The sequence below is a fragment of the Perca fluviatilis genome, chromosome 7 (genome assembly GCF_010015445.1).
Source record: "Perca fluviatilis chromosome 7, GENO_Pfluv_1.0, whole genome shotgun sequence".
NCBI classification, from domain to species: domain Eukaryota; kingdom Metazoa; phylum Chordata; class Actinopteri; order Perciformes; family Percidae; genus Perca; species Perca fluviatilis.
Window position 1 is genome coordinate 29,264,018 of NC_053118.1, and position 25,798 is coordinate 29,289,815.

Below are 25,798 nucleotides of genomic sequence, written 5' to 3' on the forward strand. Positions count from 1 at the left end.
TCAGTGGCCAGCAGATCAGACTGTGGTTGTACTGGGCAGCTTCTGGGTATGAATGTGTAACTGTGTGAATGTGATCAGGGCGTTCCTGTGAACCTTCCCTGAATAAATAAAAAGGTTAAAAAACAACAACAATAAAACAAATGGTACCCAAAGATTTTCAGTTTATATCACAACTAAAAAAGCAGGAAAAAAAATAAAAATCACAACTTAAGAAGCTGGTACCAGCAAAACTTTACTTTTAAAGCAAAAGTGCAGAATTGATTATGAAAAATAGTTGCTAACTAATGTTTTGTCAACAACTTTTTTGTTGTTGTTGTTGTTGTTAACTAATCGATTCAGCTGTCAAATGTTCCCGTAATTTGCACTGTGATGCATTTCCAACTGTTGGATCTCTGCTGTTATTTCTGTCATTGTTATTGTTCATGTTATTACAACGAGTGAACGTTTTTGAAATAAGATACAAAAATAAAAAGGTTCATAATTGTTTGTAGATTATTTGGATGCTGCTTTAAATGAGATGAGATGTGGCTAATTTAAAAAAAGAAAAATTCAAGTTTTCAGCCGCCCGTCTGACCCACACTTTGGAGTGTGAATCCCAGAAGCATTCTTAAAGTTATTAGACAGGAGCAGGCATGACAGACTGTGATGCAACTCACGAAAACAAGTAGTGAACAATGCGTTTGCAGTCAGATCTCTGGCTGTCCCTGTTTTACTCCATCTTTTTTTCCTGCCCTCACGGCATTCCACGTGGCAGCACAAAAACAAGGCGGGCTCATTGTGCAATCTAGAGGTTTTATTTCTCCATTATGAGCCACTTACTCGCTGCTCTCCTGAAAAAAAAAAAAAAAAAAGAGCACTAACAAATTAGGATGTCAGCATGAGAGTATTTGGTGTGAAAGGGGACTCTACGTTCAGACTGCAGGCAAAAGTGGCCCAAATCTGAGAACACTCAAATCTTGCCCAGATCAGATTTTTTCAAATCAGATTTAGACCACTTCCATGTGTGGTCCTGAAATTTCTTTCAATGCGGCCGCAGTGTGAACAACCAAGGCGGATTTGATGCGACTTTTACGCCAATCTACATCGACATTTGTCACAATTCTGCGCCGGAGGGAGTTAGCCCTAGACACAGACAGTAAAATTAAAAACTTGACTAGGCCTACAAAATGGAGAACAGTGATGGAGCAAGTCAATGGAGGGAGAGTGAGGTGTTCAATCAAAACTAGAAGGATCATACCGTAACCGCTCAATAAAAAACAAAAAACAAATTGCAAACAAAATGGAAGAACAGGGACACAGGAGAACATGGCTGCAGAAGGGTTAGCACCTGCTCATTAATGTTGCGGATGCCATTACACAAACATTTTGAAATAAAAGCGAAAATGCTTGCTTCCTCCATAACCTCCCCAACTTTAGTGCAACAGCGTGCTACGTCTGATGTCATTGTTATTGTTCTTTTGCGCATGCGGGTCGGTTCGAAACTGCAAACAGTTCACACTGGAATCTGATATAGGCCACATTTTAAAAGCTAACGTGAACAGCCAAATCCGAATTAAGCATTAAGACTTGCGGTGTGAACGTAGCCTAATCTCTAGGCTACTATAAACACCCATTCCAGTTTCAAAACCTAAGCAACAGCTCCTCTTTTTCATACCTTATCACCTCATTTCCATTTCCTGCACAGACGTACAGCGTATCTCATGCCTTGATTAGTTTTCAGATAACGTTGGAAAACAAAGATGGACGATTTGTACAATTTAACAGTTCACAGGAGCATTAATCTTTGATTTGACAAACCACCACAGCCAGTTACTTAGAAACCCTTCAACTGTCCAGGAGCGTGCTTTGTATCTCAGCAGCAGCTTCCGATTGTAAAGCAGTCTCCCACTCCGTTATCTCTGCTGTTCAGGAGACCATTGTTCACACAATGCGCATTAATCATTAATAACCATATCTCTTCCCAACGCACAAGAGTATGTTCTTCAGACTTCTGATTGTTCTTTGTTTGCTTTTCAAAGTAAAACTAAATAATACATTTGATATTCTGTCCTTTTCTATTGTACCACATGTACTAACTTCAAACAATTGTTGCTTTGCAGCCTGTGGCCTATGTAAATCCATTTATCATTTTTTACAATGTGCAGGAGAAAATGTGGAATAAATAAACAGATAAGAACCATGACGGAGGAAGGATTAGAAGCTCATCTCATTACTTCAACATGAGGAAGTGACTGTCCCAGGAGGAAATTGAGGAAACTGTACACGGGACAGAATACCCACACCCAGGTCAAATAATCCTACTACTGTGGGTGTAAAATGTGTGTGATGTTGCAGTGGTGAACAATCTCAGACCTCTGTTTCCACCTGTTTCCACCAGCACCTTTTGTCTCATCCACTCTGTATCTCCAGTTGTGTCAATAAAACAATCAGTGGCCGAAAGTAACTAATATACATCAGTACTAAAGTACAACTCTGAAGTACTTGCACTTCACTCAAATATCTGAATGTTACTTTAGACTTCTACTCCATTACCTTTCAGAGATAAAATGCAGTACTTTTTTGCTGTTTATTTGACAGCTACAATTACTTTTCAGATTAAGATTTTCACAAAACATATAATGAACATACAAATGATTCAACCAACCAACAGTATAGTTGAAATGTGTAGAATAAGCAGGTTTTTTTAAATCTATTTTAATCTTTTCATCTATTTATTTTAAATGTTTTTTAAATTTGCTTTCATTTTTTGATTTTATTATTTCATTATCTTTATTTTGTGCATTAGTCTCCAGTTGTTTTTAAGGTCTATATTCGTATTGTCTCATTATCAGCCTGTCAGTCATCTGTAAAGCACCTGTAAGGTAAGGGTATTCCTTCACTTAAAGGATAGGTTCACATGTTTTCAAGTCTATCTTCTACTTAAAGGACAAATCTGGCGCAAAATGAACCTAGGGGTTAATAACATGTGTAGCGAGTCGACCGTTCTCTGGGATATGCTTTCATGCTAATTGAATGTGACTAGTTTTATTGCAAACCGAATGCGAAAGTAAAAAAGAAAAAAAAAAATTAGCTATTTCTATACCACTAACAAGGCTCAAAATAGCACCACACTTCCACAGCAGCATAATGAGGGTCCCTATATGTAAACCAAAGCATTGAGAACTTTGTAAGTGTACAGACAGTTTATTACAAATATAGTTTTATAAAGACTGTACCGTTCGGTATACAGGCAGGCGCCATCTTGGGTAAACAGTCATGACCAGTCGAACGACGTATCGGTATCATAGCTCAAACACAACATTCGTCGTTCGACTGGTCATTTCTTTTTACTTTCGCATGCACCTACGACTAGCTGCCAACAAACTTTGTTTTTTAAATACTTAAATTAATGTAAAGTAAATGTTAATGTAAGACAGGTTAATGACTGTTTCAGTGTCAGTGTTTTTTTTTCTACTTTAAAAAACTAAAACCTATGAATGTAGCTTATCAGAATAATAATTGTAGTCTTATCTCTTGTTCACGGGCTGCTCCTCAAGTCATGTTTTTGGTTTGATGATGGTTGTTATTGGTTCAGGTGACAAATTGGCTAAAGCGAGCCAAACACAAAATTATTATTATTTTTTTTTTTTTTTTTTAAGATACTAAATATTTGGTGTTTTCAATACATTTAAAATAATAAATTGTTATATTTTGTCACTCATTTTTTGTTGTGGGCTTATTTGGAACACATGTGGGCTTAAATGGTACCACAGTACCAATTAAGCCCATGCCAGACCTTTGACTTTATTCATAAAATATCTTTATTTTATAGATAAAATATACACAAATAAATGAATTTATTTTCAAATGAGAGATTAATCTCACATTTTAACAAATGATTAGGTTAATAAACTATGTCAGTATGTATGAAAAATAACTGAACTCAGATTTTGGTGGCCTTAATGGGTACGTTTACCCTACTTGTACTTTACTTGAGTCGTTTCGTTTCATGCCACTTTCTGCTTCTACTCCACCACATTTCAGAGAGAAATATTGTACTTTTTCTCCACTACATTAATCTGACAGCTTTAGTTACTAGTCACTTTACAAATTAAGATTTTTGCACATCAAAATACATGTAGTTTATAAGATACAATGTTTCATTATAAATTAAACTACCCAACAATATACAGGCCTTCCTAAAATGATTAGACGATTAAACCCTTAGTTGACTGACAGAACTGTTTGGATCGTTTCAAGTTCCTAAAATGTGAGGATTTTTCTGCATTGAGTACTTTTAATACTTTAAGTACATTTCCCTGATGATACTTAGATACTTTTACTTACGTAACAATTTCAATGCAGGACTTTTACTGGTAACAGAGTATTTTTTTACAGTGTGGTATTAGTACTTTGACTTAATTTAAGGATCTGAATACTTCTTCCACCACCACTGGGTGTCCATCCTCTCTAGGCTCCCCTCCTCATGAATGATGCTGCAGCTTTTCTCCCACTGCGCCTCTCTGGCGCCCCCTGTTTGCCCTGCCGTCTCGTCTTTCACCACAAGTCATTCACAAGCACAGGGAAGACAGGCTACTAAGCGCCATCCACTGGCTGACACACTGAATGGAAACGTATGCTTCCTAGTGGCTGATATCTCTCAACGTCGGTCACTGAGTTCACGAGTTTAGTTCAGCACCCTGTCTGCTCGTCTCCTTTAAAAAAAAAATAAGACCCCGAAACACAACACAGCCTACCAGCTGTTTACACTGCGACATATATACTGACTCATCAGTCTTACCGTGTCTCTTTGGAAACGCTTTTCTTCAGTCGTTTAAAAACACGTCCCCTCCTTTCCACGGTCACTATTGACCTTTCAAAATGTCGCCAGTCGACTTAATCATGATATCATCCCCCGGGCCCGGTTTTTCTTTGAACCAATCTGTGCGGGAGAACTCCTCTGCTTCTGAACAGGCAGCCGACAGCCACCTGCAAATCAACCCACTTGATTAGACTGCCAATCTCTGCTAATTACAGGGCAGCCTACAGGCGCCACCTGGCGACCAGCATTAACGCTTTGGTCCGCGTCCTATTCGAAATGTGGGTTGAGCTGGTGAGGAAATTTGTAGAAATAATAGCTATATAAAAGATATTGATTTTTGTAAATATGGATGAAGCACAAAGATAGAGTTGGCTGTTCACATGTGAAATAATTAGATTTGAAATAAAGCTCTCTACCAGGATACACAGGTATAGCTACTGTATGTAGCAGTTCTTTTTTTTTATTTAAAATTAATTAATTTAGGCTATTTATTTTTTCATGTAGCCTATGACCTGATGATACATGATGTTTTCAAAAATGTTGGTGTCTTGGAATCCCATGTGGGATGGGCCAGATGTTTGGCATGACATACAAATGAACTAACTAACTAACTAACTGTCTAACTAACTGACACTAATTGTAGGCCTTGGAGTAAGAGTAATCTCAAGTTTACAACAATCTGAGCAAATTCGCCACAGATCCTAATTTTATTTCTTGTCTTCTTTGCTAGAGGAAACTTTTTTTTCACATCCCAATTCAGACACCTATTATCACAACATTATCGATACACTTGGCTGTCATCACCTTGAAGTGAGCAGCCTACAATAACAGTGGTATTCATTTCGTTCTGGACCCCCCAAGGAGCTCTTGAGGGGTCCTGTGACTCTGTGAACCCCACTTTGACAATGATGATTTCACATGAATTGACAATTTAATTAAACCAGCAGCCAGGAAGCACCAAACTACTATTCCTCAAAGCAACTATACCAGCATGACTGCCACTATCAAGCTGTACAAAAGGCCCAGTTGAACAGCGTAGTCAGTTTAATTCCCTGCAATCCCAAACTCATTCTAAACGCAAACAGAAAAACAACAAATTAAAAACAACTAAAGTGTGCTGCTGGAGATATTTTACAGAGCTTTTCGCAGATCTGCTTTTCATTATGTAACAGCTGAACATGATTTTTTTCATGACCTATGTTACTGAGGTGTAAATGGTTTGTTTACATTCATAATGTTCATAAATGATGGAACAGGACTGTGGGTCACTTGGAGGCATGGTGATCGCTGAGAACACAAGGCCTGAGAATGTGCTGTGATTGTAGCCTAAAACTGTACCTTCTAGGGCAGTATTAGTTTGTCATCTGTAACACTGAAATGATTGCATAACCCAACTAACAAAGATGTTCATATGCTTTTGTACAAAACTGCACCTTTTCAAAGTGTCCTGTTAGGATGACCAAACCCACCAAAAGTACCTTAAGAACCACAACAGTATATGATTCTGACATTGTGGTAGTAATAATAATAGTTGTGTATTCAAAAAGACCAATCTCTGAATGAAATACAGTTGTGGAAGAAGTACTTAGATCATTAAATAAAAGTAGCAACACCAGTCCCATCGGCCAAGGCACCAGTATACAAAGTAAAAGTTCTCATTATGTTAAATTGACCCTTTCAGAGTGTTACGTTATCATATATATTATATATATACTGTATATATATCAGCATTATTATCAGCATTTTAATGTTTTAGCTGGTCAAGCTGGAGCTACTTTTATTTATTTAGTTAGCTGATTTTAATTTAATTTACTGTAGTTCAGTTTATTCCAAAGGGCTATCAGGGGCAGGATGAATGGCGGAGGCAGTCAGGTTAAAAATCTCTGACCATTTTCATATTTTCTGGGCTTGCCCTTTATGTTTTTCTTATTGGCAAGAGATCACTAAAGAAATAATGGAAGATTTTTGGAATGGAAATTGATTTCTCATTTGTCACATTATACCTGGGCAAAATCCCAGACAAAGTCATGGCTCAAGATAAAAATCTCTTTAAAATACAAGGATGAATGGAGTGCAATTGTAAATGAAATAAACGGCATGGAGAAACTGACCTTTACCATAAAACTTAAATCTGATTAATACGTAAAATACTGGAAGAAATTGACAACATTAAAGCATTAAAAACAACCCAAGAGAGACCTTGTTTTCCTGTATATACTATTGGACAGTTCAATTGATAACAGTGAATTAAATTAGATTTGTATATGTGTTTTAATTTCAAATCTTAATCTGCAAAGTAACTGTTAAATATAGCCATCAGATACATGTAGTGGAGTCTAAAGCACAAAACCTCCCTCAGAAACGTATCGGAGTTAAAGTGCTAAGCAGTGGTGGAAGAAGCAAATACAGTCAGTGAAAGTAGAAATACCACAATGTAAAAGAAATCCTCTATTCAAAGGTTTACTTAAACAAACACTAAGCAAAATGCACACAAACTATCAAAAGTACACAGAAGTTCACATGAAGTGAAATAGAAGTGAAAAGAAGAATTAAATGAAAATACAAATACCTCAGAATGGTACTGAAGTATATACACTTGAGTAAATGAATTGAGTTACTTTCCATCTCTGATGATAAATGTGTGACTATGACATCAGTGGTTTTAATTCCAATGTGACCCAATGAGTCCTTTTACAGTGTGATACTGTCCCTGTGACCTAATCCTTTAGCAGATTAAAAAAAAGAAAATGCAATCTTTCATTGTGTACAGCAAAAGCAACATCCAAATCAACTGACTGACACATTGTTTGTAAATGAGAAAAGAATGCCAAGATTAAAGAGCCGACCAAGCAGGACTCTTGAGTTCAAAGCTTTCTGTGACGTGTGTGAGATCACCACCGTACGGGGAAGCAAGCGGTGAGGTGAGCCTTACTCATCACTAGGCGGTCACTGCTGTACAGCATCAATGTGATTAGAGACGGGGGAGGAGGAGGGGCAGAGAGTGAAAGAGATGACCTAATACCCTGTAAAAAGCAATGAAGTCATACTACCTGACTCATATTCCCAGCTGACACCAGCACTCCCAATCACAACATCCCAGTGCATGTTTGTTGTTAGAGGGTGTGTGTGTGGGTGTGTTTTTTGTGTTTGTGTGTGTGTGTGTGTGTGTGTGTGTGTGTGTGTGTGTGTGTGTGTGGGTCAACAGCTTTATATGCATGTGAGTATTTCACAGCAGGTGATTAGAGGCTGTACTTGTGAGAGTTTGCTGTTTTTTTCTGTTTCATCATTTTTGAAATTGAACATCTTTGCGTTCTGGACAAAACAAGACATTTAAACATGTCCCCTTGGGCTCTGGGAAACTGCGATTAGCATGTATCACTATTTTTCACCATTTATAGACTAAAATTGATATTTAGTGACAAATCTGAAGGAAAAAAAAAACTAAGATGAATACATGATAAAAATAATCGCTGTAGTGTAATCATTGTAGCCCTAAAAAACCAGCCAAAGTTGGAGATACAACAACACTTTTAGCTGTCTCACTCACACAGACATACCGTTTTCTAAAAAATCACAGAGCATTGTAAAAAGTGAATAAGCATACCCAATAGGAGTTTGAGATCTGTGAGCATACCATACACATTGAGCTTCATTTTGTTTTGGTTTTAAAACTGGAGCTTAGAGTGGTGATTTTTGCTGACTTACCCCAAAAACAGAGTTTGGGACGAAAAGGCCTCATTATCTGGGTCCCTGCATGATAGTCAACCTGGAGAGAAAAAAAATCAGAAAGAAACACTCAGTTGCCTCAAATACGATGAGGTTTTTGCATTTTAATTGTATTCTACCACCACCACCTCTCCTAACCCCCTTTATCTCTCTTTTATTAAACTATTGTTTGCTTGTTCCTTTGTTTTATTGTATCATCATTATGGGCCGTCTGTCTGTAAATACTTGTGTTGCTGCTGCCCTAGCCTGTTCTCTTAACAGTGGGAACAGGAAACAACAAATAAAAACAAACACAAATAAACAAACAAATGAAAGTAGACAAAAATAGAGGAGGGGGAAAACCCCACGCAAAAAGTGGCCTCTGGATTTAATCTACTATCTGGTCAGCTGATCGACTTCAGGGCTCTCGTCAGCTTATGAGCACAAGATGTGCTATCATTTGCATGAGGTCTTACATCATCCCCGAGAGTCGCTCACTATGGCATCAGCACGTGGTGCTTAGCCAACATGTCCCTTTGTGCTCGCAGAAGCCTCATTCAAGTGACAGCGGGGCTCCAGAAAAGTCTTGAAAAGGACATCTGGCCGTGGAAGTCAAAGGGATGTCCTTTAGGGATTTTTAGACATGTCTGTACAGACGATTAAGCCTGTCCTCTTTGAGTGAGACAGATACTGTCCATAGGTGAAAGCGATATTTGCATGGGCTCTTGGACAAAGAGGTTGGTATGTGTCTCTGCGGCACAGTAAACCACAACATCTCCCCAAAGATGCCACTCAACCTTTCATCGGGGGGAAAAAAAGAGAAACAGCACTACTGTGACGAACAGATGGTCAAGATCATTGAGTTTTTTTTTTTTTTATGTACAAGTAACATGACCTCAGCACTCTGCGTTTCACAAGTATCCCGCAGCTAACACACACATGCACACAAGTGTGCAAATGACAATTGTAGCCCACAGCTATAGACAGCGAGGTCTGAATGAAAACCAGACCTGCTGTGGTCCATTCAGAGCACAGAGACGGTTTAGTTCAGGGTCACAAAGGTTATGTGGTTCAACAGCATCACCTATCACCAAACTCACACATCCAAGCAGAGAGGGGTGTGTCGAAGGGTGAAAAACACTATCCCCAGATCCATGCTTTTTATTGATTGGGGCTCTGGACTCCCACCGGACCCCTTTTAATGGAAATCCAGACGGCCTCTTGGACACACTGGAATACTCAGTGCACCACTGAGAGGCTGGCCCTTATGGGGTGCTTGTCCCCATCCCAACCACGCTCTCACCCAATCCTCATGCCTCTCCACTGGGTGGGGTTGGGGTGGTTGGGGCCAGACCTCCTGAGCCCACCCTCTGGTCCTTTATGCATCACGCAATCCTGTTCTCCTCCTGCTGCTGTTTTTTTTTAATCCATGTTATTGGGTGGAGTGGGGATGTTTTAATCCTGGACTCATACCAGGAGTCTCCCTGTGAGTTCTCATCTGTAACACACCCTTAGGGAACGAACCCCTTTCTGATTGGCACCCAGAGAGTGCGTCTAGACTGTGATTATGCATGGAAATACACTTGCTCTATATCTTTCTGGTACCATTTTATCACGTTTCTATTTTCAGAACCTGGTGTTTGAATATTTTGATTGTATTGTTGGACCATTCTGCGTTATTAAAAGGCAGAAGGCCTTCTCACAAGAAATGCTAAAATATTCATACTGAATCTCACATGCCATGCTCAGTCTGCCATATAAGCCAAAATGGAAGACTGTGTGTGTTTTGGGTTTTTGACATTATAGTTGTAACACAGTTACAGTGTAGGAAAACACCACATATGATGGGGGATAATATAATGAATTTAATGAAGGGGTTTAAAATGCACAACTTATCTACAGAGTGAATTCAACACCTCCCTTGGGATCACAAAGCAAACACGTCAAGAGATTTCACAGAAATTTCATCTAATAACAATTTAGATATCAGTGAATATAAAGTTCAGTGTTTCCCTAAACCCATGTAGGATGTGTAAAGATATGTATTTTCTGGTTGGGTGGAGAAATAAAAACAAACAAATGGTAAAACAGTGGAGCATCTTATGTTTTCTCAAACATCCTCAGAGTTCACCTTGTCATTCTGGTAGCCTTACGCAACACATGCTCACTGTACATCCCTTCATGCATATGCACAGATGGTAAATGACAGGCTAAGCTTGAGTTAGACCGACACTTTGAGGAAGCTGAAAACATGGACATCATCTTTTGCTCAGCATTGTGTGGCAATTTATATATGCCAGGTCCGATGTTTCTTTATTCATGGTGGTGACCCTTGTGTAATAATTTAAAAAGTCAGTCAGAAAATCAGTAGACCTATTTCATATTAAAAAAAAATCCCACTATATTTCCTTCTGATCTTATTTATGTATTGTAGATAAATGTAGGCTACATTTCCAAATTTTAATGACAATTAATGGAAGTTGCAGGTACTTTGCTACCTGTTTGAAACCTAACAAAATAACTATCAATATATTTTATTAATATTATCACTATTATCGTTATTATTATCATTGCTGCAGTTTGAGTCTTTGTGTAGTAGCCTACTACAACCATGCCGTCAGGCGTGGTTTCTGTCGAGGACATCTTGGGGAGTCTATAAGCGAAACAAACGGTTCTTTGTTCACCGGGGCTGCTGCAAAACCCTTGTTTTTGTTGTGTTTTTTTTTTTTAACGGGAAATGTGCGAGGGCTTTTCTGATGTTCCCCCGCTGCATAGGTTCTGCAACGCCTGTCTGACAACTCCCTTTCTCTTCTCCTCCTCGTATACAGCCCCCCACCCCGCCCCACCAGACACCCTCTCCCCCCCCCCTATACATAACATCCTCATGCGCAACGGCGCCGGAGACAAAAAACGCGGTGACCTGCCGCAAAGCACGGCTACACAGAGGGGCGGACCCCCCCCCCCCAAAAAAAAATGTCATAAACTCCTTTACTCCCAAAAATTCATATCAGATGGTCCACGATCCCCCTCATAAAATGCAGGAGCTGTCCCTTGTTTTTGTTGTTTTTGCTTTTTTTTTTTAATATATCTCTTAACGATAAAGTTGACATCATCTTTTCAGCAGCACAACTAGACGACCATGTGCGCACTGTACTTGCACCTTTTGATAACGCAACTGTTTACATCCTGGATGGCTATTCTTACATAAGTCGCCGAAATGCGGTTTTCAGGCTACACTGCAGCTCTAGAGCTGCGAACGAGTCTGCGTTGACACGAGTGCGGCGCGGGAGGTAAACGATGAGGTATTTTATTCTTTTCTATAGGTGACGGGGAGGCAGCCTGATTTGGGATGCCACGGGCACGGGAACCTGAGACGGAATGGTAGGCTACAACGGGAGGGCGGCTCGTTTTGTCTCGGCGAGGAGGGGAGCTGTGTAAACCAGACTGGGTGGAGCAACACATCGCCCGCCCCATCTATCGTGCAGACGGCCTTGTGTCCCGTTCGCCTGGAGCTCGGAGAGAGACTACTGTACTGAAAAGTCTGGCGGACAGAGAGAGAGGGGGCCGGTCTATGGGAGGGACTAGCGCAAAGGGGGGATTTGGAAGGAGGAGGGGGCGAGGAGGAGGCGGCACGGGTGCTGTTTCTCCAGTCTCTTTCCCCTGTCTTTGTCTCACACACTCTTTTGTTAGCCATGCCTAGCCTGCTGGTTCTAGCAGGGATCATGGAGAAAAATGGGGGCTACGCCGGGGATCTGGCCGGCTCCGGCTTCGGAGGCGAAGGTCTCCTTGTGCCGCCCGACGAGGAGGAAGACGACTCCCGTGCCCTCAGGGTCGCGCTGGGCCAGTTGTCTCTGCTGGGGCTCGGGGAAGGCGAGGACGGCGGCGGAGCCCCAACAACAGGAGTACAGGACCGGAGTAACAATAACAACAACCACCACAACCACACGAACAACGTCGGAGGTGGCGGAGACACGGCGATTCTGCAAGGGAAAAGCAAGTTGTGCGCCCTGTATGAGAGCTCCTCAAGTGAGACGAAAGGACGAGGCTGCAACATAACAGAATGCGTCCCAGTGCCCAGCTCTGAACATGTGGCCGAAATAGTGGGGAGACAAGGTAAACCGCTGGCTTGCAAATTATTTCCCTCCAAACTTGTGTTTTTATCCCGCTAACAGTGCTGCATTATCCCGCCGTGGTTTCCCGTGTGCTTTGTTTTTTTTGTTCTCTAACTGTTACCTGGTGCTATTTGACAAAGAAAAGGGAGTGGTGTGTGTGCGCTCGCGTGTTTTTTTTTTTTTTTGTACTCCCCCGAGACATCAGCCTCCCACTTTTTTTTCTGCTAGCAAGTTCTCGTGCACTCATCATTACACTCGTACATTGAAACAAGTCGGTCGCTTCTTGGTGTCTTTATTTTGCCTTTTGAGTGAATTTGCACAGAGGCACGAGAGAGCCCCGTTTCCTCCTGGGCGAATTATTCTACATCCACGCCATCAATGTCAGCGCACAGACACACGCACACTGGAGCAGGGGAGAGCACTTGCTTCCTTTGTCGTCTGAGACGCGCCAGACTGTTCAAAAAGGCAACGTGCAGCTGGCGAAGGGAGGAATGTCTTAGACTTTGAATTCATGGATAAGAAAATAACCAAACCGTACACGTTTGGTCTCAATGGTGGACGACGTTTCGCCTCTTTCCAGGTTTATTCAGCTCGTTGTTTATGTTGCGCACTGCCCCAGTGACACAATAGAGCAAGCGTGGTCCACTTGTTTTTTTTTCTCTCTCTCTCTCTTTCTTCAAATGAGGGGAGTTGGAAAGTTCATTTACAGACACGGTTCAGATTATGCCCGTTTTTCTTACAGTTGAGTTTTCTTTTATTGAACAAAAACCTGAAGTTGAATGACAGCAGCTGTCAAACAAAGGTGTGAAAGTCGGGGGGTGGGGAGGGTGAGGGGAGGGGCGCATTTAAGACAGTGTTGCTGCTCTGCACACGGGATGGCCTTAAAGGGTGACTCAGCGAGAAGTTGCACCAGGAGGTGGGAGTCCCTTTTTTTTTTTTTTTTTTTTTAAACCTATTTGCAGTAAAGATGTAGTCAGGTGACAATATTTATGCACAGTGAGCTTGAACCTAAGTTGGTTTTAAAGCCAGAAGTAGATTTTTCATCTTGAGCTTGGTGGTGGTGTTTATGTGGCTGCACCCATTAACTGTTGTGATGAACGCATGGGTGAGAGGGGCAGAACAAACCCGGACGGGGACGGAAGGGCAGCTCAGCATCTAAAAGCTGAATGGGAGTCACGCCTTGGAGCTCAACACAAGGGGCTCCTCATGAGCGCCACTTCACTGCACACTCTCAATACCACATGGTTGCCTGTCAGGAGAGGGAGAAATTGGGGGGTTGGATTGAGAGAAGTACAAAGACTGCAGGGTGGGTAAGGTAGCATCAGCAAATCCTAATTTATCTTGCAACGAAAAAACAAACGGATTTGAATAATGTGACACAGGGTGAGTTGATGAGTTGAGCTGGTTTCTTTTTCTTTTCTGCTGTGGTAATGTGGATTTAGTTTGTTTGCTGCTAAGTGCCCCTTGTCTCCCATTGCGGATCCTGTTCTTTACTTTCGAAGTGTTAAGTTTTGAATTTTAATGGGGTAACTGAAGACTGCCGGAGGGTGGATCCAGTACAGCGAGAGGGCCCTTTTGCCCTGGCCCGAGAAGAAGTGCTGATTTGGGGGGATTTGAGATGAGGTGCTTTTGATTCAGGCCCTTCGTTTGTTGGCGCTACGTACACACCCCCTTTTTCTCAGCACCGTGCACCACAGCCCGCCTGGTGAATCTGGCAAACGGAGCATCCTGCCATGAAGAAAGGGTTGGATATGATTGTTTTCTCCTGTCAAAGTCACAGGCGTTGATTCCCAAGGATGCTCTCGTGCCTTCCTCCTGAGCTCAACGGATCAAGGGTGGCTTTGTTTTGAATCACAGGCACCTCTTGCAACAGTTGCAAAAATGAATGCACCTCCAGCGGCCTTAATTTCTGGTAGCGATGAATTCATCTTTGCCTATTTTGCTTGCAGATAATTCTTTAATTGAGACATTAACTTGGACTAATTAAAAGGTGCAATGTAGTTCGAGAAAAGGAATTTGGCAATTGCTCTTTGATCCCCCATGGCACAAACCGGTCTATTAGCCTAATACCAAGCAATGGCCACAAAGGGCATTTTAAGATTTTGGGTATGAGCAATTCTAAACCCTCCCAGGATAACTATCCTTCTGTCTGTACCTCTGGTCCCTGAGAAGTAAGTGTTCCTGAACAAAGTAGGCGTATTTGGTAGCAGAAGCGACATTTGTCTTCACACTTAAGGTGTCTTTGAACCTTTTGATACCCGCTACTGTGATTTTTTTTTTTTTTTTTTCTTCAGATAGGTAATGCAATGATTTGTGTGATCTGAAGCACCGGGAGCCTGGTAAGATGTGCTCAGATTTGTTCACTGAATAGATGCCTGATAGTTCTTGTTTGCCCAAAGAGTCTCTTTAAGACACGGCCGAGATGAGAAAGGCACGTCGGAGCCGTCAATAAATGTGGATATCTCAATATGGGAGCTGCCTGAATTTCTGAATGAAAATTGACCCCAGGAATGCTCGACGCATTCTTCATGGAGTGTAACATGAACACAGTCTTAGCATGTTCCTCTTACCCTCAAATGTACCTGAAAAATGTCGGGTAATTTGTCATGAAATAACATTAACCTGCACTCTCTCACATCAAGACTCGGCCTTAAAAGCATTTATAGAGTAAAATATTGCTCTCTGATCAAAAACAGGGCAGCTGTAGAGCAATAAATGGCCCCAAAACAAAGCACGTGGGAGTTGACTGTATTGTATTGTAAGTTCAAGGAAAGGTCAGGAAGTGATTGCATCGGCTGTAGCTCTTACGGCCCTCCAAAACTGTCATGTCGATGCTGGCCAATACCTCTGCACCATCCGTGTATCTCAGTAGGATGTGTGTCTGATTTTAGAGCTAATAAATAAGTGCACCGAATGAGTACGCTAATGCTTTAGTGCTGGAAACCTCATAAATCATGGTAATTACTGTGTATCCTTTGCCAGTAGAAACCTGCAACATATTAAGTTAAACTGCTCACAATTGGTAAATAAATCTGAATTTGTAGGATTTATGGTAGCTCAGGTTGATAACAAAGTGTGTTTTCACCTTTTTAACTTGATTTGTGTGTCACAAAATGTTACTGATGTATCATATTTACTTATTTTAAAATGGATGTTGTTGACTCTGCAGGTTGCAAGATCAAAGCCCTGCGGGCCAAGACCAACACCTACATCAAAACCCCCGTTAGAGGAGAGGAGCCTGTGTTCTTAATCACTGGCCGGAAGGAGGATGTTGCACTGGCCCGCCGTGAAATCATCTCTGCTGCAGAGCACTTCTCCATGCTCCGGGCATCCCGCAACAAGCTGGGAGTGTCCTTTAGCGGCTCCCCGCCCACACCTTTGCCAGGTCAGACCACCATTCAGGTGAGAGTGCCATACCGTGTCGTGGGGCTGGTGGTGGGGCCTAAAGGCTCCACCATCAAACGCATCCAGCAGCAAACCTGCACTTACATCGTCACTCCCAGTCGGGACCGGGACCCTGTCTTTGAAATCACAGGGTCGCCCAGCAACGCCGAGCGGGCCCGCGAGGAGATTGAAGCACACATCGCCTTCCGAACAGGAGGCCTGCACGACCACAATAATGAGAATGACTGTCTGGGGCCGAATGGTGGAAGCAGCCCAGCGGGCAGCAGCGGTGGTCTGGAGAGCCGGCTACAGCAGGTGTGGGGGCTGCAGGGGGGCCAGCGCAAGCCTCTCACCAGCAGCTACCGCCAGAACTTCTCAGATGCCATGGTTGGAGGGGGAGGAGGAGGAGGAGGAGGTGAGGGAGGGGGAATCTACAACAAGAGCAACTTCTCCAGCTCCGGGGAGAAGCCTTGCTCTTATTTTGGATCAGAGGGTACCCAGAGCTGGGGCGATCCCGACTACCCCAAACAGGTGGCCTTCTACGCCCAGCAGCGGTCCAAGAGCTTTGGAGGCCTCCCACTCCCCCTGACCAGACTCTCCCCTGGCTTATCCGAGTCCTGCGGAGGTGGAAGCAACAACAACTCTTCAGTCACCAGCATTGTGCCCGTATCCGGCTCACCTCACGCCCAGGCCCGCCGCGCCCACAGTGAGCCCACCTCAGCCGGCGAGGGTTTCCCAGGCCGTCTGCCAGTGCCGGACTCGCCACCGGCCACTGTGCGGGACTGCATGACCTGCTTTGAAAGCAAAGTGACGGCTGCCTTGGTGCCCTGTGGCCATAACCTCTTCTGCATGGAGTGTGCCATCCGAATCTGTGAGCTCAACCACCCGGAGTGCCCAGTGTGCCACACCCAGGTCACACAGGCCATCCGAATATTCTCTTAAGGAACCACATCAGTTTTTATCATTAGTTTTGTCAGTGTTCGTTCAATAATTATTTACTGTTATTATGATTATTATTATTATAAAACACATTTTTGTTTTTCAGAAAATTTACAAACAATCAAGCAGATATTTTAGAAGGCACTGCTTGCTTTACTAAAAAGTATAAGAAATATTTTTAAGTTTTTCTTTTATATATATATATGCATATATATTTTATAAAAGTTTTGTTTATAAGAGAAGTATAGTACCTTGCATTTTCGGTTTTTTGACTGCTGCTGTTTTTCATTCATGAATCACAGTGTAGGCAGAGGTAGACAGTAATGTGAACATTTTATTATTCAAAATTTTTTATTTTACCATGAAGTGGGTTTATATGGAAGGAAGAAGATGATTGTTGAGGTACCTAATCTGCACCTGACTGACCCAGAAAGTTAATGTTGTTATCAGAAGGAAAAAAAAAAGAATTTCCATTGCACCTTACAATCATCTTGGTCTAAAATAGGATTTTTAATCATACCTTGACATTTTGGGAGCTGATGTGAAGGTGAATTCTGCTTTTTCAGTTTTTACTGTGATTTGTGGTTTGATATTATTGGCCCAAATAGATATTCATTTTAGCTTAACGGAAATGTGAATAGATTGGTTCGAGTCAAAGCCTTGTAATCTTTACAAGAAAACAAAAGACAGCCCACTTATTTCATTTTTACACCTTAAAGTCTTATACACCAGATTGATGCCACAAATAGGACATTGCATCATTTATTTATGCTAATTGGTCACATTTTATTGGTGTCATCATTCACAGGGATAGATGAAAGTTGTAAGAAGTATCAGTAACCAGTTTCCAGTAACCATTGGTTACACTTTGGTCACTGCAGTTTGTTGAAAAGATTCAGTAATGCTTGCTCCTCGTGGCACTTGAAAAGCATGTGGTTGGCTTAAAGCACTGATTTAATTTGAGGCCGAAAGCCTTGGAATTCATCCAGTTGGCTAGTTCTCGATATCTGTCTCCCCAATGGACTTGTTTCAAAGCCACCTTAACCATGCTTTATTGTCTTGTGTGGTCATTTGGCCACAGTCGCTGAACGATATAGGACACTGCAAGAGCTCCAGATAACAAGCATTTCAACGTAGACGAGAGTAAATAAAGAGGAGAATTGGTATGTGGACAGAAGCCGAGTAAAATGTAAAATGTTTCCTGAATCAGCAGCAGACTCCGATTTAAAATAGTTGACACTGTAAAATACAGAGTCCCAAATCAGTAATCCTTACTCCACGTCCCCCTTTATGTGTGAGCTCCGAGGGGCCAGCTGTCTCCCCTGCAATTAGCAAAGCTGTACAGGAGCAGGTGTTTCATGGCACAGTGTAGCTGTGACCCCAAGTTGGAGGTCTCGCCTAGCACCCTTTCTTTCTCTCTTTTCTTTGGGAGTGGCTTTTATGTCTCCCCCTGCTTACAGTTTGATCGTTTTGCTTTCGAAAGGCCTCTCTGACTGGGGCGTATTGTCTGGGCCCGGTAGCGGCGTGGGCTGCAGAGTGCTCGGACACGGCCTGGATCTACTCATTGATAATTAGGCAAATGGGTTGGTCCAGGTGCGGACCGTGAGGAGGACTCTGGAACTGTATGAGGGGTACGACAGGGTCCCGCAGCGAGCCCCATACTTCCCCGCCCCACTGTAACAAGCACAGAGGGGGCTGGATGGTCGGGGATGCAGCTGGGCGAATAGGACCCCCTCCTTCCACTCCCTCTTGCCCCTTCCTCCCCCCTTTTCCTCTCCTTTTCTGCTGCTCTGAGCTATCCCTACTGGGGAGAGGGGGCCTCTTTTGTCCCAAAACACACACACACACACACACACACACACAGAATTTGAAAGACACTAGCTGAATTTGGCAGCGCCTGGGAAATGAGGAGAGGCTTAGGAGCAAAATAAATTATCTACAGTTATCAGGAGACACCCCAGTTACCTGTTTTCAACGTTAATTTGCCATAGATTCTTTTCCAAATTATGAAAATGTACATGTCCCATACAAAACAGAGGATTGCGTGATCTCATCACACGGGGTGCAGCATTAACTCCCCCTCCACTCCCCCAACAGCACCGCCCTGAAATTTGGATAGGGGTCCTGTTTGTGTGACAGCGCCAGTGCAGATCATGTCAGCTCGCTACTGTATGGGACACATCCTGCAGCTGCCCCTTCACTATGGACACCCGGGCTTCAGCCAATGGCAGCCCCCCTTGCTTTGCGCTTCCAGAATGAAATCAGACAATTGTAATTGACAGGAAAGCAGAGGAAACGCCCCATTTAACCAGCACTCATGCTGAATCAAATTACACACCCTCTGCGTCTGCCTTAGACCCAGCCTGGGGATTTCTGAGGGCTGGAGGAGAGCGGATGGGGGTAGGGATTAAAGCTGTTGAATGATAGGAGGGAAGGTAGTGGGGGTGAGAAAGAGAGGAGTATGCTCCAAAAAAAATGAAACCGTGCAGATCTAGAAATTGTATTGATCATTCAAGTCCTGCAGCAAGTTTTGAGTTGTCTCATGTGGGCCAGTGCTGATGACAGGAAACCTTTCTTGTGTTGTATTGGAGAACTTTTCAACTCGGCTTCTGTCTCAAAAAAAAAAAAAAAAAGATCAACCATTACAGATTGTGTCTTCCAGCACACAAAAGCCTCTGCTTTCAAAAAACAAAGATATAAAGCAGACCACTCGCATTATGTGTGGACTGCAGGGAGAGCACCGTACTTGCAGAAAGTACCCTGAAATCTATCAGATGTAGAAATAAAGAATAGTTATGATTTTATGGATGGAGAAATTGCACAGTGGTTTGGCCTAAGCTTTCAACGTCACATTCAAGGCAGTATGACACTGTTCTTTGAACTTTGTATTTTTTATTTTGTTTTCTGCCTATATATTTTTTATTCAAATATTGCCATTACTTTGGCATACAAGGTAGCAACTTTGGCCTTTTGATAGAACCGCCCCCTTAAACAACTTTTAAAGTTCTTATTTTTGGAGAAAATAATGTGACTCAAACTGTTTGGGTGGGGATAAGAGGGATTCAGGAAATTAGGCTCTTAAAAACAATTTACTTAAATTACAGAGTAAAGCACCTTATTACAAAATGCGCATTTGATTAATACCAAACCGACCACTGATGGTGAAGTACATTTCATAGAAGTTGAAAGACATGCACATAAGGATTCCCTATCATTTTTTTGTATTATGGTGGTTCTTGTTCTTCTTAATACTACAGTAGTACTAGTGGTCATGTGGGAGACCTCTCATCCATTTAGTCAGTGCTAATGACTTGGTTGGGTTTTGCACTGGCTTAATGAAGAGAGGGCTTATTGGAGATTCTCCCTGTTTAGACGCTGTATAAGTTAATAAGTATTGTACTTTATGGAAAGCACTCTGAGCATCTATGTAAATACAGTATGTGTATCAGTTATGAACATCCAAAGGCCTGCTTGAAGTGAGGTTTTGATTATTTTTTACAAGCTGAGGGTGTCATTGTCAACATTTTAGCATATGGAATTCAAAATGTCTCTGAGTTTTAGGGAGAGTAAATCTTTTATATATGCGTCCCATCATCTGTTTTGACTATAATAGTATATCAGATAGATCCATACATTTAAGAAAAATTATTTAAACTGATTAACTTAGTATTTCATCCAAATATATAGATGAGAAATGAACCATACACTATTATAAACTGTAATAATGAATATCCTTTATGATGCCGCTGATGTATAAATCAAATCTCAAATAAAAACGGGAATGAATAGTATGTGTAATAACCCCTAATGAATAAATCAGTTTCTATGTATATTAGGATGAAAAGCAATAATAGGACTATACTGGGACAATAAACAGAGGAGCCTGCTTAGTCAGTTCTTTAAATAATATTCTATTCAGAAATTGACCTTGATTATTAGGATGATACCATTGCATTTCTGTCTCATATCTGCTTAAAATTCATTATGGATTCATGCCAGTGTAGAAACAGAGATATAATTCATTAGTAACCGTTTCAGGATAAGTAATTGTTCTTATTGTGTTCATCAGGTCATTTTTTTTTTAAGTCATTTTGATTGTTTGTTTAATTTTTGTTACGTTGAATATCAATCAGGTCACAGGGTGGGTCAAGGATTCCTTGTCCTGAAATGATAAAACTGCAATTTCTGTGACTTAGAGGAAATCTCATTGCGCTGTAAAAGTGATCTGTCAAGTGTAAACAAACAACAAGAGCAGAGCATAAGCACCGAGGTCTGTCCTGTTTGTTAAAAAGCAGGAGCTGGTGATTTTGCTTATGACAGACTGATGTCTCGAAGGCTTTGGTCGAAAACACAGCAGGGAGAAGAAGAGGGTAGGACAAACATGATATGATGTGCTGTACCAGTCACTCATGTTGATTCTTTACCCTCATTAGTCCTTAAGTTACATACAAGGGCAGAGGTGTTACTTATAGCATATCTTAAGATGATTTCTGTTTACATAGTAATGATATGTTTCATGACTCTATTTTATATTTGTTTTGCATCTACTTTTTTTTTCATCTGTATTGTTTTTGAAAGAAAAAGGTCAGACATAGCCAAAGAACAAAACACACGAAGAGGACTTACCACTTTAAGTTAACTTTTTTTAGAATCAAAATCAACTTGGTTAAGAGTTTATCGAATCAGGATTATTAAGAAATAATCTCATAGCTAGAATTACTCTGTTTACCCAAAAGTCTTAGAGGCCACTCAATCGATATCTGTGAAATGAAGGCATATCATGTTTCAGTGTTGTAAGATTAGTTTAATACTACAGAGGCGCCGGTAACAGACTTACTTCTCCCCAAAGAGATCAGCTTAAAGCACATCCTGGCACTTACACAGTCCTTTGAGTAGTTTTCTATTGTCATGGTTAGGTTAATGGGAGAAAAACAGTCCAGTGAATGTCTTAATCGTTCTGAAAAGCTTGCCTGATCTGGTTGAGTTCAGATTTTAAAAAAAAATTTAAAAAAAAGAGGACTGCCCATGTGTTTAAAAACAAAAACAAAAAAAGAAGACTGTGATGACAATGACAAGCCAGTGAAAATTCAGGCTGAATTCCTAATTTTTAAGACCCTCAGAGTAAACCGTAAGGGATTAGAATAGATGTTAACAAGGTGGCAGTGTGATGGTGAACAAAACAGCACTGTGGTTTTAGTTAATATCGCATAGAGAGCCATTAACTGTATCCTTAAGTTTAACTGCATGTTAGTAAAATATAGTACAGTAGGTAAGATTTATCAGGAAAAAAAGTTAAGATCTCATAAAGAATTCATCAGCCTGATACCTGAAGTGTATAAAAAGCTTTAAGACCTTTTAAGTGAACATCGGTTTAAAATCATATATTTACCGTGTAGTTTAACTAATTGATACATTAAGTTTAATTATGATTCTTAAGAATATGCTAAGGTGTAAGTTTCATTTGTCCAGCACACCCAATATGAAAAAGTTTTTAATTCAGTGGAGCAACAAAGGGGTGGAGTGACTCAGTGACATTTGATTCATTAAGTTCTTGTTAGTATTATTTACGATATTGTATTAAGCTTACTATTATAGTAATGGTAGAAACTGTTGATGTTTTTTCTTCTCTTGATATGAAAAGGTCTTTATGCATTTATGTAGAATCCCTTTTAAGGAGTGATAGGAAATCCTTATTTTCAATGGATGCACTTAAGCAATTGTACCAACCTGTCTAAATCACACATTGAGCAAGTAATGCATTTGAATGTTTAAAAAAAAAAAAAGAAGAAAAAAAGACCACTCAACTCAATGCACTCCTTATGCTTATTGTTTTGTCAATTTACAAGTGAGCTTTAAGTTTTTGTTTGTTTTATGGAGAGAATTTGCGATAGGTTTTCAACGTAGACTATATTTGAGTTCTTCCACATACATTTATAGAAAGTAACTTAAAATGAATAAAAAAAATATTACAGTTTCTCAAATCTATTTTGCTAACATGGGTTATTATTTCATAGAAAGCAGAGGAAAAAAAAGTCAGTATCTGGATGTTATTTATGAAAAGTAAAAAAAAAAAAAATGAAGCAACATATTTATGAGTAATCTCAAGACATTTTGTTTTTTAATTAAAATGACAAGAAGTTAATATATTTCTAAACACAGGGAGGTCAGTTTCTACTAGTAAGTAAAATGAGAAAAGAAGTTTAGAAGTTTTATTTATGAAAGCTGTGGACGCTCACCTTTCTATGTACTTCATGCTAAATGATGTACATGGAACGAGAGTTCCCCATAGCTGAAATTTTAACTTCAGACATGCACTACTTTAACATCAGTGCATTCACAATGGAATAATTACAGAAAATAATATAATATTTTTTAGAATTTGGAGATATTTTAGTCACAGAGCATCAATTTTGTGCCTCAATTATATATTTTTCCTGCATCAGCATTCTTTGTGCAGTGCTGCTTGCTGTAACCCCCTTCAACTAACCCCATGTTACTGACTGAAACACATAACTCATTTCCTCTGTAATCTAAACTCGCTTTTACTTATCAAACGTATAAAACATGTTACGACTGCAATGCTTGGAATGAATGAGGCAGCTGTGACCCTCTCGCCAATGGGGCCACACATAACTTGTACACACTTTCATTCACACATTTTTCTACATCTACTACTCGGGACAGTTTGTGATGAATAGTGACAGAGCCTAATCAGCTTAGAGGAAGCCTTTTATGAGAGACTTTCCCTAATGTGTTAATTAGGTGAAGTGTGCAAATCGAGCGAAGGCACCTGGGAGAGGACAACAGCGCACCGAGTAGTAGATCTATGTAACTTGATGCACACATATACACACAACAGGTTCATTACCGTACTAGCTTGCATGTATGTTGTATGGTCACTTAGACAGGAGAAATGGTGCAGGGCCTGTGTTATGCTTTAACACCAGTGCACTTGTTTCTCCTCTGTAGATTTTCATAGTTGGAGTCTCTTTGGAAACTGAAAAAAGTTGACATGAGTTTGGAGCCAGGCAAAGAGACCATTTCAGTCCCCACATCAAAGTTGGATTTTGTATTCTCAGTTACCTGTTGAAATGATGAAAGACTGTTTGCACCTCATATGAATTAACTTGAAGTTCCTAGTTTGTGTACGAGTTGATACAGATAAGAAAAACTTGACAAAAACACTACAATGGCACATTTTCTGCTGCACGTAAAGGATGGGGACTGAAGTGGCGCTTGCTGGTGAAACTCGCAACCTTTTCCAAAGAGGCCACTACAGTCTGACAGTTTGTCTTTGGTAGCGTTTCCAATTTTTTCCAGCACAGTAGAGGTGTTTCATACCGGTCTAATAGTGGTTGTAGTGCATTAGCTTTTGGGCCAGCATCAGCTGGCGTTAGTTTCTGGTTTCTCTGTGAACAGTGAAAGAGGGTTGCCAATGTGACCCTCAGTGGCTGACCGTCAACTTTGATGGATGGAAAAAAATTTAAAAAAAATAGAAAAAAAAAATGAAGTCTTTGAACTCTGTTACAGTATGCCATGCCCTTACAAGGCATGTGCTATTGCAGGTTTATTTGTTATAGCACATGTTTTTTTTTTGTGAATTACATTTTTTGGAGACATTTTTATTATTATTGTATCTGCGCCATGTTAGTTCTGGTTCTTTGTTATTTTTCCAAGATTCAAGATGTATTGTAAATGTTTCTAATAAAACAAAAATGAAATGATCTCCAATTGAAACCAATTGCATTTTTTGTTTAAAAGGGGTTTGTATGGCTAAATTGATCCTTTGATGACGACGCCTATTCATATTTTAATCCCAGTGATAAAAGGAAGTATAATTATTAAATTACAGTGGACATTCAGAATAAATATAATTTAATCCTGCCCTTTCCCAGATTCATTAATGAAAAAGCCAGCTACTTGCAGCCTTTAGTGCTTAAAAACATCTTAAAGAGACATAAGAAGAGGCAGGCTATAACAAATGAGATTTATTTATACATATGCAGTTCAAATATACATATATTAGAATAAATGTTTAAAAAGCCCTAACCTACACCACCCAGTTGAAGACCTGTGAAGTCAACAGAAGTCAGTGTTGATGTGGAAACATTAACCAAGATAAACACCATCTGTGGGCATAACCTTTGGAAATAATTAAGCCCCTCCTAACACTACCATCCTTTCACCTTCTCCTCATCTATTAAACTATTAGATCCTAACAAACCCAATCCTGGCTCCTGAATACAACCGCCGCCCCCTCCACAGGAAATACAGACAAGTGAGAGCGAGGGCAGACCTCAGGGAGATCCCAGAAGGCAGAGTCCTGTTCCAGTTACATACAGTGTAGAGAGAGTAGGTAGCAGGCAGTGGAGGATTTCACTTACAGTAAAACAAGCCATCTCGGGTGCATCAGAGACCACAGGAGCAGGGCAGGGCTGAGTGCCCTCACTACCTCATCCCCTGAAACATTATCCATCTATCTATCCCAGCAAGCAGAAGCAGCAGCCGCAGCACAAGGTTGCCCATGCATTTAAACCAATTCTCTAATCTCTCCCACTTCGCCCAAAGGTTCAGGGCAGGGGTGAAACAGTCCTCAAAAGAGCCAATACTGCCATCTAACTGACTTGTGATGCAGTTAACCCATTAACTAGTAATGCAAGCTTTGCAAAGCGTTAACTCTAAATGAGATGGGATAGCTGCAAGAGCATGACTCATCTGTAGAGCACAAAGTGTGCTCAGAGCAGGAAAGCCATCCAAACAAAGATCAAAAGCAATCAAAAAGAAATTACATGCCACTGGTAGGGAGCGATGTTATTGCTCTGTGTGGCCCGGTGGAACACAACTTGAACCAACCAAC

The 25,798-nt window shown here is 40.9% G+C and overlaps 2 protein-coding genes across 2 annotated transcripts in view; one reads left to right on the forward strand and one right to left on the reverse strand.

The window, feature by feature from the left end:
- Positions 1–4,965, reverse strand: part of LOC120562559 (lamin-A-like) — a 36,060-nt gene extending 31,095 nt beyond the window's left edge. Inside the window, exon 1 of the mRNA XM_039806303.1 lies at positions 4,781–4,965. The gene's annotated coding sequence lies outside the window, so the exon portion shown is untranslated. The remainder of the gene's footprint in view (positions 1–4,780) is intronic.
- A 7,164-nt stretch (positions 4,966–12,129) lies between these two features.
- mex3a (mex-3 RNA binding family member A) lies at positions 12,130–24,423 on the forward strand. Its single transcript, XM_039806306.1, has 2 exons — positions 12,130–12,619; positions 15,788–24,423. Exons 1-2 carry the CDS (start codon positions 12,199–12,201, stop codon positions 16,942–16,944), a joined length of 1,578 nt encoding a protein of 525 aa, XP_039662240.1. The 5' UTR covers positions 12,130–12,198; the 3' UTR covers positions 16,945–24,423.
- Positions 24,424–25,798: the final 1,375 nt, after the last annotated feature.